The sequence below is a fragment of the Pangasianodon hypophthalmus genome, chromosome 9, assembly GCF_027358585.1.
Source record: "Pangasianodon hypophthalmus isolate fPanHyp1 chromosome 9, fPanHyp1.pri, whole genome shotgun sequence".
NCBI lineage: Eukaryota > Metazoa > Chordata > Actinopteri > Siluriformes > Pangasiidae > Pangasianodon > Pangasianodon hypophthalmus.
Window position 1 is genome coordinate 18,191,382 of NC_069718.1, and position 14,530 is coordinate 18,205,911.

The 14,530-nt window shown below is 38.1% G+C and overlaps 1 protein-coding gene across 15 annotated transcripts in view; it reads right to left on the reverse strand.

Moving 5' to 3' along the window:
- Positions 1-14,530, reverse strand: part of tjp1b (tight junction protein 1b) — a 65,555-nt gene that overhangs the window by 33,840 nt on the left and 17,185 nt on the right. The window contains exon 1 of one of the 15 annotated variants that reach the window (XM_053236931.1): positions 7,860-8,337. The exons of the other annotated variants lie outside the window; for them this stretch is intronic. Within the exon in view, the coding sequence (XP_053092906.1) occupies positions 7,860-7,886 (27 nt within the window). The 5' untranslated portion in view covers positions 7,887-8,337. Of the gene's footprint in view, positions 1-7,859; positions 8,338-14,530 lie in introns of those variants that run through there. 15 annotated transcript variants of the gene reach the window in all.

Consider the following 14,530-nt stretch of genomic DNA (forward strand, 5'->3'; position numbering starts at 1 on the left):
CAATACTCAGGCTGGGAGTGGTGACAGATTCCATGCATGTTTTCTTTTCCCGTTCTCCCTATAGCGAAGCTATGCTGACACAGAGCACACGTGAACGTGGTAGAAACACAGCCAGAAAATAAACAATCCGCTTTAGAATGCTAACAATTCTCAGCCATGTAAAGACTGTCCTGTATATCTACATTTATATGCAACCCTGAACTGGAGGGAAGCAAAAGTCAGCCTGTGCTCAGGGCAGAGATCACTCTTTGTAAATATCAATCCCTTTAGGAAGAAATATGGGGGAAATATGTCAAGCTCTGGTGAAGCTGCTCTTCTATAGATCGAATGTCTATAAATAGCACAAAGCTGCTGATGCTACGCTATCCTAAAGAGCAGATATACAATGCGTAGTGCTAAGGTTTCACATGGAGAGAATGGGAAGCAGGCATGATGAGGCTTAAATCACATCAACATATTTTACATTGCGAAGGTCACTAAGGTCAGCGGTGATGACCAGAACTCTGGACCCTGTCGCACCCAACTCTAGAAATCATGTCACGTTATTGATCAAGTCTTGCCATTAGATCGGAGGACAGCTAACTTTAGATCGGTTAATGTAATGCAATACATTAACCTTGGCTCCCTGTTCAATGATAAAGAAGGAAAAAACCTTTTAAATCCAGCAATAGGATTTAGGACTATATGCTTTTGTAAATTGCACAAGGAAAGTCATGATAACTCATTATCTGTAAAACTGTAGAAGGAATATTTGTAAGACAAGCATTAACAATACACTAACTATGCTTATTGATGCAGTGATCCCCCTGTGAAAGAATCCAGTGGAACGAGAAGGACCACTTCAGTCCGTGTAAAATCAGCCTCTATAGCTATAACTAGGCTTAGCACTACTCACACACTGCTGGTAAAACCAGCAAAACACGCACAACTGTAACGCCTTTGCTTTTGTTCCAGTATGTTAGAAAACCTTTCACACTGCAAGACCTAAAAGCCAACAAAATAATAAAAGAAACTAAAAAATGCTTTGAGGCAGGTTTAGAGTCCACCAGATCCCCAATGATTATCACGAACAAGCGTGCAATTTATTTTGTAGCGTCTGTAAACACCCTGTTGAGCGAAGCTTCAAGGACATACATAATGAGCCCCTTAGCTCTCATGCACAGGGAAGGGGGTAAATGTCGCCTGTTAAAGCACAATCACAGTAAACTGTATTTCATTTGGAACATTATTACATTATGAAATTATAAAACGTTAAATCAGTTTTAATAAAATTTGATTATAAGAGACTTAAAACAGGAAGAAATAAAACAGGAAGAAAGAATCTGGGAGGGGAAAAAAGCATCTTTTCTCAGTCACCTGTATACTTCACAGAGCTCAGTGGAGATGTGCTGATAAGCAACATTACATGCACAATCTTTCTTTCCCCCCACATACACACATTACTCTCCATGATGTATGAGCTGACAAAAGTATGAAAGGTATCTCCACTGATATATAGACAGCAGGGATCTCATTTCAATAAGAGAGATTAATGAGAACATATGATCAATCTTCAGATATCCTGTTCACATCTGTATACAGGAGGTGTGATGCCAAGGGGTGAAAAAGGTTTCTCATCTTGTAGACAGAAGCTGAAAGGAAACAGACTCACATCAGGACACAAAATTTTGCTCACAGGACCATTTCCAAGAACTCATTATCATCCAATACATCATACTGCTTTAGCTAGTGATGGGCACAAGTATTCGACTAATCAATTATTGTTTTATGTAACTGCCTAATCAATTATTAAAAAAATACTGGATACTATTCAAACGGATTTTCTTTGGCCTGAGGTAAAGTAAATAAATAAAATAGGCCTATAGCTGTTATATTAAAACACAGGTTTATGGCATGGGGCATGGCTCTATCATTTATTTACTAAATAAAGAACACAAGAGGGAACCAGTCGGTTAGTCTGCAGTGATGACAACACCCTTGCACAAAGTCAAGTGTGGTGATATTTTAATATTCATGAAAATAAAGACAACATTGAGTGTAGGGTTTGACAATGTTTAAATATACTCCGAATAAACATAAAAAAAAACGTGTGCCTGCAGTGTGTGTTTCAAACAGGTCTACATGGCACTGTGTAGCTGTCCCAACACCAGCATGCTACAGCCTATGTAATGAGCACAGATGGTGAATAAGAAACTATTTGGGATGTGGGCTAAATGTACACTGTGCTTAATGAAAATATTTGCACTACTGCTTAATGTTTGTTTGCCTAGTTTTTACTGCTTAGCCCAAAAGATAAAAACATGATGAAAATGTGACAACCAAGTCCTCTGAAGAGAACAGATTATGGATAGAGTTAATATTGAGTAATCAATTACTCTGTTATGGTTCTAGCACTCGAGTACAAAAAGATTCTACACACCCATCAATACCTTTAACTAGTATTCATAATACTTTTTTAATAATGCTGTGTATTAGTGGGGTCTAATATAAAATAATATACATCTGAAAAAAAAGGCAGCTGTGAGCATTTCTTTATTTTATATTTTATATTTTTATTTACTTATTCCCCGATGGATTCAGATATCCTGACGGATACTGAAACTGAATGAATGAATATTATGTATTATTATCATTATTATTATCCATTGTTGAAAAACAACATTGGAAATAGCAAGAATGATAATTTTTAGCAAGCTCTGTCTATATAGTCAGTGCCAAAAACTTTTAGATTTCAGTCTTAATTTATTGCAACTACATAACAACTTCCACCAACTTTAATTCACAACTCATTTTTGGTCCATCCATACACATAACTACATTAAGATGAAAAAAAGAAAAGAAAAGTGTATTTCTAGTAAATATAGATTGAGCCATTTAAATAGTGTTACTGGGAAACAAAAAAGTGAAGAGCATTGCAAAAGAGGAAATACTTATCACTTTTAGGAGAAATCGAACAATAAAGTTTTTTTTTTCTACATAATGTACAGGGGCTTGCTTCATTCCACTGTGTGTAAAACTGACCAGGGGAGTGCTACATAGGCTACTAAACATGAATATCTTGATTGTCTTGGTCATCCAGCAAACTCAGAAAAGAAACGGTGGCAAAATGGGAGCTTTCCCTCAAACCTGGTATTTTACTTAACTTGTAGTACTACAATAGAAAGACTGAGACAAGGCCGTGTGTACGAGTGTGGCTCCATGTGCACCATCTGTAAGGTAAAACCATTTGTTCACACCATAAGGCCTATGGCCTGCTGACAACCAGCTAAGTAATACTACACCAGCCAGCAGGAAATACAGTCTCCATTAGTGCCACGTGTCACTGTTGACCTATGACCCTTAGACAGTCATCAGCTCAATGTGTTGGTGCACATGGGAAGAGGAACACACCTTGGGTGTAGCTAGTTAATATGCAACCTACATTTCATACTAGTTTGGTCATCACAACTCCCTCCTTTCTGCTTTCATGGAAAGGCTGATGTCAGACTACAATGAAACAAGGAGGAGTAAAGAAAGCATGACTGCATATGCTTAGTATGTGGTGTTACCTCCTCTGAAGAACCACAGTATCCATTTGACTCTACGAGGACAAACGAGAAAGAAGTGTGACAAAGAAACTGGATACTCATGTCCATATTTTAAACACATAAAAGGTAACAGCTGAATCTGATGTTGTGTAGACAGCACCAAGCTTTAAAGAGTCAAAATGCAAATGGTTTTAGACATTGTTGTACCCAGGATGTCGGGGGCATCTATAACCCTCTCAGACATTTGCATACTTTTGTGTTTTGCAGGTTTGTGTTTTGCATGTTGCCATTTTTGACAGTAACATCAAGTATCACATTTCCCCACATTCAGCACACCTTGGCAGGATTTTTTTTTTTTAACACAATATAATACTAGATATGGGGGAAAAAAATCCATCCTGCTGACAGGACAAGAAAAACTACTGATTAAATCTTACATTTCACATCCACATTCAACAACTTTAACACCATAATATCTGTATCCAACATTGCGCTCCTCAAATGTACACATGCTTCACTGGTTAACATCTCAGCAATCATCTCTAAACTCAAATTCAGTTTCATTAAGGATGAAACAATAGATTGCAAACAAGAACACATCCGTCTTACCCTCATCATGTTCTCTAGAGTCCATTTAAGTGGTTTATAAACCACTGCATGTGTTCTTGCTTCACTGGAGGCACTGAGCCCAGAGCAGCAACAGCAACAGCAGCAGCAGCACTGAAAACACTCTATGACGGCTCTATTTTGGGATCTCATGTCTCAGCCCAACCATTTCATTGGATTTTCACTCCACTCAGAAATTGTGCACAGGCATAGTACAATGCTTTGAGATTAGGCTGTCAAAATTATGCACTCTGTGCAAAGACTTATAAATTCTTATAAAATCTTATAAAATGCTAACAGCCAAACTGGCAAACACTGAAAGAGAAATCAATTGATAATCTATAATAATGTTATTTTGTTAATTTCTACCTGAAAGAAAAGACTGTTAAAATAAAGCTATGGAAATACAAACCGATACATACGGCACAATTTATTTATCTGTAAGTGTGCTCACATGCCCCTGTTTCTCAGAAAAGCACCTAAGCTGACATGAATTATGTTTAGGGCTGACCCGAATCCCAATAACTATTACTAATAAGACTGTCATTTACATTTACAGTATTTATTAAAAAAAAAACAAAAAAAAAAAACAACATGGCTGCTAAATCATTCATTTGTCAGAGCAACTTATGTAACTGAAACAAACGTACACTACAGATAATATTAGGAGAGAATGTTTCCTAGGCTGGTTAGTAGAAAATAAACAGCGAACGTTTGGCTTCTCTGCCTACCACGTCAATACTCACATTTTTCAGGAGATTATGCATAGTGGGGGACATTTCCATCCTCCCGCCCTAACTCTCACCGTGTATAAAGGGGAGATTAACTCAGTGCATCAGCTCAAACACATGCAAAAAACATGGTTCAATACTTACGTTCAAGAAAACGTAACTTGGAATACAAGCAAAAAATAACTAACTTTGATGGCATATTACAACACTAGTATACAGAACGCACTGTTCCCACATGCAATTTTTTTTTTTTCCACTTTGATATGAACAGTTATGTTTTGTCTGAAGGGGGTTTGATCTCATGTTATATTTTAAATTATAAATAAGGAATAACTTGACTGGTTCTAAAAATGTACACAAGAGCAAGCATCTGTACTGTAAATTATATAGTACATTTAGTATAAAGTTAAATTTCATCAAGACCTTTAATGCCACCTCAACTAGATGGTAATTTAAGTGGCAGCAGATCAAAGATAAAAGCATTCTTTAAAATACTTACCTGCAGCATAAGAAAAATTATATTTTTAATTCTACTGCACAGAGGTGGATAAATCAGTAGTCCAGGCGCTCTGGACAAGCAGATTTCGTGTCCCAGCTATTAGGTTTTTATTCGTCGTTGGCCAGCAGACAACTCGGGTTCAACAACCAGGGGGAAGAATAAATAAATAAATAAATAAATAAATAAATAAATATTTTGGTGTGAAGTATAGCAGATTTAAACTTACTGAGTTCAATGATTTTGCAACACAAGTTGATACTATAAGGCATTACTCATTGTGAATCCTACCCCCTGCTGCACTAGACACATCGGACAAAGCGTGAGCTCCTTGATGATACAGTGGGTTTTAATAGATGGATTCATACACTTCCACAGGTGACAAAACTTTTCAGAACTTTTCACATTTGAAACACTGATGAAACCAATCAAAAACAAATTCTGTGCAAAGCCGTCATATAACTTTGCTGCTTACTACACACAGTCAGCTCCCGGTTATATACTGAGAGAAAACAAACACGCTAGCCGTGCAGCATGAGAGCAGAACACCACATCTCATAGCCAGAACGCTGGCCAATGACTTGCTGAAGTTTTGTCAAGGTCACGCTACACTAGAAACTTTGTTAAAAGTGGATAAGTCTATGTTAATGCACTTAACTATAGATTGATATATATTGGCTACTTTTAAGCCTAGTCAGTTAGATTTCTGGGCAAACAAACCACAAGACTGGGCAGCACATTGGAGCTTTCACTCGCTTACGCTTAGCTGATACAAGTATCATTTGTTCACCATAGCTAGATAGATAGATAGATAGATAGATAGACACATTCCACAGTAGTCCCACAATCAAAAAGAGTAAAGGTTTTACATGTTTTAAGCAGTGAGAATAATCTGTCTGAATTTATAATTCTCACATCAACATGATTGTGTGTGTGCTAGTTTAATGTACGTAACTGCTGTGTCCATGATTTATCCACTGCGTGTGCATGTGTGTGTCAAATTATAAAAAGTTTGGAATGTTTGTATCTTAAAATCTAAGAATGTGAATTTATATTTACAGACAATTTCACATGATTTAGGACCGTTAAATTTAGGAATGTCAAATTTCAATAGTCAAGTGTTTTTTTTTTTAGTGGTTCTATATAGCTTGTATACTGAGGAATGAAATTTCCTCAGGACCATGGCGCAAACACGTAATACAGCAGCACAGTACACAGGACTACATAAAGTGCAAATACACGACAGTGTGGGACACTTTTTCATCCTGCTACTTTGGCCAGCAGTATCACAGGGATTACTCTTATAAAGTATTACGGAATGGCTGCTCCAGTTAAAATGATTACACAGGACACCTGAGAGTAAACACATACATGAGCAATAATAAATGAATGCATCTAAAGTTTCACAACTTGCAATTCTGCAGCTTAAATATGACACCTGGAAACAGAGTCCATGAGTCACCTGGACCTACAGGAGTCAGGAGTAAAGAGTTATTGATTTACAGGCTATAGGGTGAGGAAAATAAACAGAAACTGATGAACAGACTGCAGTGCATTCCACACCAGGGATGACAGAGAGGAAGGACAGGTCAGACACTTTCAGCTATCTAAAGTTTCAACCGAAACAGAAACACGCCCATGTTAAATAATACTGCGTTTCATGGAAGGAGGAGGAGATCCTTCACTTCAAAACAGTCTCAGTTTAGCGTCTGGTTAAAGCTGCTAATCACAACTGTGTTCAGCAAAAAGCCACAAATAACCAACACTCACTTCTACAGAAAACAACTGCAAGCTAGCGGGTTAGACAGCTCGCTGGATATTTACCCAAAGCTGGGGTTTAGCTACATTTCTCTAAATAACATGTTAGGTTTTATTTGTGTGCCTCATTATATCAGATTGTGTATAATATGTCCTATAATCTCTGTTATGTGTAAAGAGACTGTAAAACAGGTGACCAACTTTTACTACTCAACTTCACCAGCAACACAGAAGCCATTTGTATAACTATTAATGTCACCACACCATGTTTTAAATAGTACATTTGTATTAAAACACTTCAGACTGACCAAGATAAAAACTTCAAATCGCAGTGGTAGTTACTGAAACGCCAGCTGACGGGAGCGTCAAATAACGTTAGCTAGCTTATCACTAACCAAGGATGATATCTGCTCCAAGCTACATTAACGCCAGCCAGTCTATTCAGGTCTGTTATGTATGTATGTTATGTATATATGTATGTATATGTGTGTATGGTTATATTAGCTGCGCTACCTGGCTAATCCTAGAACTGTTAGCTAACGCTAGTGCTAGCTATCCAGCACACCGGCGTTCAGTAAACACATGACCTTAGTCTGAGGAGGAGGCGGTCGGCTAACTCCTGAGATGCCGTTGATTTGATGTTTAGCTTGCGGTAGTTACGAAGCTAATGTAGCGTTAGGGTCACGTTTACGTTATAAAAAGGTCGATATTAAAACCTAAATAAAAACAGAGCGTTATTACCTTATTAGAAGCAGCCCTGGCAGACATTTTGTTCTTCCTTCAGCTTCACGAAGTTGGCGAAACGGTGTAGCCTTTAAAACACCGTGAGCTACGTTTGCTTGCTCAGAAAAAAAAAAAAACGTAAAAGGTGCCGTTTGGTTTCCTCCGGCCAGGTGCCGCAGCGCCGGGCTAGAGTTTGTAACTCAGCCGCCCTCTGTGGCCGGTGAGCAACATGTCAGCCGCGGTGTAACAGTCCAAAGTTCCCGGTGAGCGCTTCTGTAGCGGAGCGGAGCAAATACGCTACAGGCAGCAGCGTCCGCTGGTTCTGACGGTATGTAATCCTTTACGGGGGGAAAAAAGGAAGCAACGAGTCCAAGTCAATGTATTAAAAAATCTTCCGAACTAAAATATCCGTTCATACACGCGAGGACAGGCGCTTTACCGTCCTCCGACTCTGTGGTGCTGGACTGCAATGGCAGACACACGGCATCGCTCGGCTTTTCTCACAGCGTCGACTCCGAGCAACAGCCGTGACATGTCTGTCTGGGAAAGTCCATTCCTTACTCCAGGGGTGGGAACAAAAATCAAGAGCGCATAGCACGTCGCCTTACTGTAAAACCTATCTATGGACGGTGACGTATTCCAATATTAACACAAACTGCAGAGCCAGGTTCAGTTCCCTGCCCACATGAACACGACTGAATGAATAAAGAGCGCGATGTGAAAATGTGATGCCGCACTCCGAGCAAGAGAAATGATTCAGTCCGAACAACGCACGGGGGCATTTCATGGAAGCTCTGTGTGACTGTGAAGTGATGTTGCAAAGCCAACTTTCCATGTGGTTGCGACCACATTACCCATCTAACCACACAGGAAACCTCAGCCTCTTTCACTGGCCTATCTTCTTCATTTCTGTGGGGGAAATGAAGCGTTTTTCTGCCTTGGGCCCAGTGTTGGTGGGATATGCTCACTTATGAAGATGAATGAATGAAATGAAGAGTACTAGTCACAGTGCAAAGTTATTAAAGGAAAAGAGAAAAGAGATGTATATTCTCAAATGCATTAGTAAGGAATCCTTTACATTTGTGAACTTTGCATATAGGTGTGTGTTTCTGAACTTCTTTAAGATGCTTTTTAAATGAGCATTTTAACAAATTTGAATAACTATAGATTCTCAAACCTGTCACAGATGCACAGATATGATCTTCACAGATATGATTTTCTGTCTAACACTGATACGATTTTCTGAATAAACTGTACATAGGTTTTTAAAATGCCTCTAAGAAAGATTCTTCTTCTGATTCAATACTGAGACCTTGTAAAAAAATTTTTTTTTTTTTTTTTTTTTTTTTTAGACAATTCTCAGATGTGTTTTACACCCTGAGCGTTCATGATGATACAGATCTTACAGAGGATACAACTTCTGTTACAGCTGTTACTCCATCATGCCTCTGATGTTTTACATAACTTAGGAAAAGAAGCTGGGAGAGAGAGTCGGTGGAGTTAATAAAAGGATGTCAGGATCGGTTTCAGGTATCAGACAATACTTGGAGTTCTGATATTCTTATCAACAATGTAAAAAAAAAAATCTAGGAACTATGCTTAAGTTAAAATTTCAGGCTCTCTATTTTTGCTCATTCAACAGTTCTTTTGGAATGGACTCACTATCACTTGAATATGGCAGAGTAAATCAAACAGGCTTGTGCTGTACTGCAGACAACTGCGCAGGTATATAATGGACCCATAAGCAAGATACACAGCTCCACAAGCGAGAAAGTGTTTAGCTTGCATCTAAACTGCCAGGCATAACTCAGTTTGATGCTGTATGGCAAAGCAAAAGCATTTTACAATTGTACACAACCAGATCAATGAAGAATTAAATAAAACACATGTCCAATTGTTGTACAGTTTTGTAAAATTATGCATTAACCTTATATTGATGTTGAGGGTGTCAGCCCTATACCATCTCTCAGACTCGTTTACGCCACTGTCAGTGCCCTGGGCGGCTTCTCATAACACTGGCTATTGTATAACAAGGCTAAATTGCTTCTGACACCAGGATCTCTGTAGCACTGGGACTATTTCGCTAACATACAGAATTCTCTGTCCATCAACTCTTAAGTTTCCACAGCAGTCTTATGTAACAGATCTGGTAATTAACAATAAAACTGAAAATGGGAAGCATTCCCTGTCATAGGTTTGAACAAAAATAACAAAAATAGCTGATATTACTGCAGCATCTGGCTTTTTTGCATTAGGAGATGGTGATCAGGAGGTTGGAGAGTGAATCATTGTCATTAATTGCATAAGCAAAAAGCATCGTAGCCTGTACCGAATGTCCTCTGTGTGTACCATCCATGTTCAAGCTCTCAGCAGAAACAGCGTGAAGCCATGGACTAGGCAAAGACCCATGAGGCGTAGCAAGGAGAACACAAAAGACACTGTGTTATTCAGGACAAGGGGGGCCAAAGTTATTTATGGTCCTACACTTCAGAGGTTTACTGGTGCCTTTGTCATCTGGATCCATCTTTGGAAACCTTCACAAAGCACCACACTGACTAATGTTAGTGAAAACCAAGGATGCATTAGGAGGACAACAGACTAATCCACCAGACAGAGAAGACTATAGCCTGGTTTTGGGCTGCAGATTAACTTTTCTCTTAGAAGAAAAAGGATTTTAGTCTATCTAGATATCTCTGCAAGTATGGTAAAGCATGATAAATGATTTAATGAAAACATTTGCATTAGAGTAAGCACATTTCTGCGGCACAGGGCTGTTGTGCTCTTTATATCTCCCCTGACCACCACTGTCACCTCTTATCTCTAGTGCTAATGAGCACAGGGGAGATTCTAGCTCAGTGTGAGCCAGGCAGAGAGAGGGGTCCTGCAACGATGCTGACGTAAGGAGACCTCATGCTGTTTCCACCAGAGGATAGAGAGACAGAACAAAGAGAGAGGGAGCCAACAGAGTGTGGTGACTTGTGTTATGCTGTGACAAGGTCACATTCATGCATTAAACAAATATAACGGTAATGAGATGTAGTTACATGAAGGATGGTGAGTGTTAGGTGTTGTGTCAGTATCATCTACATTGTTAGTATAACTGTTCGCTGCTCAGTGCAAGCGCCACCCAACAAGTAATGTTCTTCTGTTTCAAATCTGTTTACTATATACTAACTCAGCTTGGGAGAGATGATGATAATCGATTGCTCAGGGAGGCATAAGAGCAATGAAGTACAAAGTTGCTTACGGACAACAGAATTGCAGATAACATTAACAGTTACATAAAGATTACATCTCTAACTTTACTGTGTAGATTAATATGTCCAGTTTAAAATACTGTTTGATTGTATCATTTAAAAAAAAAAAATTCTCTAGCAATTAAAAGACAAAAAGAGTACTGTCTAAGACTGAACACTACAATTAAACATTAATTACATTCATATCTCAGTCTTTATGTATGTTTGAAATATGTAATAACATCTTGTGAGCCCCAAGTGAGTCCATGGCATAATGAACAGTGAATCACAGATTCTGTGGGAAGTTCACCAAGCTCATTACAGCATTTTGCTTTTGGCAAGAATGAATAACTATCCAGAACCAATAGTCCAGTAATCAAAAGTCTTGTGATGAGTGTATGAGATTTTGAAACCCACAACTTCAATGCTCAGGCTTTGCCAGCTGCTTAGACAGCAACAGCACAACTTGTAAATATGGATTAACACCTTAATGAGATTCAGAACTTTACAACTGTATAAAAGTCCTTTTGCTTAACCTTAAGCATGTGTGGCTCTGACCCACACAAAGCCATTATGGAATAACAGGGTCTCACTCAACGAAAGGCAACAAACTGTAAATCCTCAAGCTTTTCTCTTCCAGGATAATGCCTGGTGCCAGATGTACTCATATGACATCACACTGGTATACTCACTAATGCCTAACATAACAGCATCTAATGCTGAGTGATTATGTAGAGCAGTTATAGTGCATTCACTGGATAACAACATAGAGCCAGGATGCAACCAGATGAAAATTTCAGCTTAAAGATATGAAACCTATTCATTGAGAATATGTCTGTGGATTAATTATTAAGAACATGTTGAAAATGATCTTAATTTTTATTTAAACAAATTTGCATACATATATGTGTTTTTATCTGCACCACACGCACAAAGGTTTGAATTAAAGCACTTTATGCAATGTCAATAATTTAGGGACATAATGGTATAAGGTCAAAGCACAGATGAAGTACTGAAATTTAATAGATATTTCCCCTTTTCGGGGAATTTAATATTTAGATATTTAGATATTTAATAGAGAGTTGTAATAGATATTTCCCCTTTTCGATTTCTGTTTTCATGAGTATAGAAACAGGTCCCACTCAACAGATTTTTGTCCTGTCAGCTGTTATATAGCAGCCTCACTGTAAAGCAATTAAGGGATTGATTTAGAAGCAGACAGATTTTGTGCCTACTGGTCTATCGATAGCTCTTAGGGGAATTATTAGTCCAATTTTATTTATTTTTAATCGTAACTCTACTTACAACACTAAGCACAAATGCTCCTGTTTTCAACAAATTATTCCTGGTTTTACACCAACAAAATACAAGAAATACTTCTAGCACCTTTGTCTGGCATGTCATGAATCATTACACATACAACTAGGTACAAGGAAATTCTATTTTCCAGGCATAAATGAATGATACAGTTGGCGACAGATTAGGTGGCACTAGTGTGTGTGTATGTATGTATAATTAATTTTCTTATTGCACTAAGCACTTAAGGTTAAATATTTATTTATTTATTTGTATCTGATATTTATATAAGTTCTAAAAATGACATAAACATGGACTCAGGTTACTCTTTCAATGTCTGTGCCTCTCTCAACAGCTCTTTCTTTCTCATCTATCATTAAGATAAATATCTAGAGCTGAGAACCCCTAGGGACCAATGTCTTGGGAATTTGTTGTCAGAGACAGATAAGTGAGCAAACTCAGAATGATGTAGTAGAGGGCAGCACTGTAATTTAGATGACACAAATGTTTGATGAAACTGTCAGTTTGCCATCTTTAGAAATTTGCATAACTAAATGTGAGAGGCTCAGTGGACAAAAGCTGAAGCTCAGTGGACAGAGGCTGAAGTATGTCAGGTCAAATAACATATTATCATAGGTACAAGCAGATAGCTGAACCAGGGGGAAATACTGGAAAAACTACTAGTAGAGAAAGGTAGAGGTTTAGTCACCCTAAATCATTGCTACCCAACCCTGCTCCTGGAGATCTCACACCCTGTACAGTTTAATTCCCAGCCCTGTTCTAACACACCTCATCCAGTTCACCAAGAACTTTAAAGATCAAAAAGTCATGTGTTTTGGAAAAAGAAAACTCTGCTTGGTGGTAGTTCTAGACAAAAGAAGGTGGGCATAAAAGTCTGAAGATGAAAAGAATGTCTTGTCCTCTTTCATTTATTGTTCAAAATATCTTGGCTTGTATTTTTTTTCATGCATTGATCATTGGTCTGCAGATAGCCAACTAAATTAAAACTGAATAGTTCTTCAGTTTTATATATTAAAAAAATGCAGCCTTGCCAGAGTAAAAATCATATAGCTTCTGTGTAGCTTCTTGGGTCAATTAGTAGGCACAATTTTAACCATAACTACTGCTTTGCAAATATAATATAATATAATATAATATAATATAATATAATATAATATAATATAGACAGTGAATGCAAGTGCAGAAAACCTTACCAAAACCAGCACAAAATCCAGAAACAGCATCCAAATAAATAAACACACAAATAAATAAATAAATAAATAATGAAGTGACCAAATGAAGTATGTTGGCTGCACTGGAGTTGGATAGCAAGACTTCTCCATTGGGCAATCCTATGGAAGTTCTCTGTTGCTTCTCTGAACTTCCTCACTATGATGGTATGTACTGGATAACTGGAGGCACTAGAAGTGGGTTTGGAGGAAGAATACATGAATGAGCTCTAAATGTATTTTTTCCAAGGTCGAGACTTTACAGAAACTATGCAACATTGATGGTATTTCTTGATCAGTCTTTCTACTGGCCACTGACTCAAACCAGAATATCCTCCTTACTTCACTGGAAGTGAACTGGCAACCTGAATTGTCAGACTATGTGATGAAATTGAGACTAGGTAGTGTGAAAGGCTGTTGGCACTCCAGGTATGTTAACTGGGAACTATTGTGTTTTCCTCCAAGAATTGGAGGTCCATGATGAAATAATTATTCCACATACTCCAATCTATCACATTTTCCAACCTCCCAACCTGACAAACTATGCTATTATACAACACATGCGAAAATAACTGCAGGAGTGGGCGGAATTGATCTTCTTGATTTTCTGAGGGAGCAGGTCAGAAGGTGGATTGGGCAGAATTCCTTCCGGAGCAGGGTAGGTTTAAAAAAAACAATCCCATGCACATCTCCACACCCAACACACCCCAAACTGCTTTGCTATTGGTTTACAGATTAGACCTGCATGTCAAAATTCACCAAAGAGGAATTAAAGCAAAAACTGCATGCAAAGGTTAATTGGCACTGGACACTAATAACGTATGTGAGTCTTTACATTGCTTGCTAAACTTTGCTGTCAAATGTAAGAGTGACCAGACCCATAAGTAAAAAGAAAGTCTCTTATTTTGGGGGTTGGCCAAATAATCTT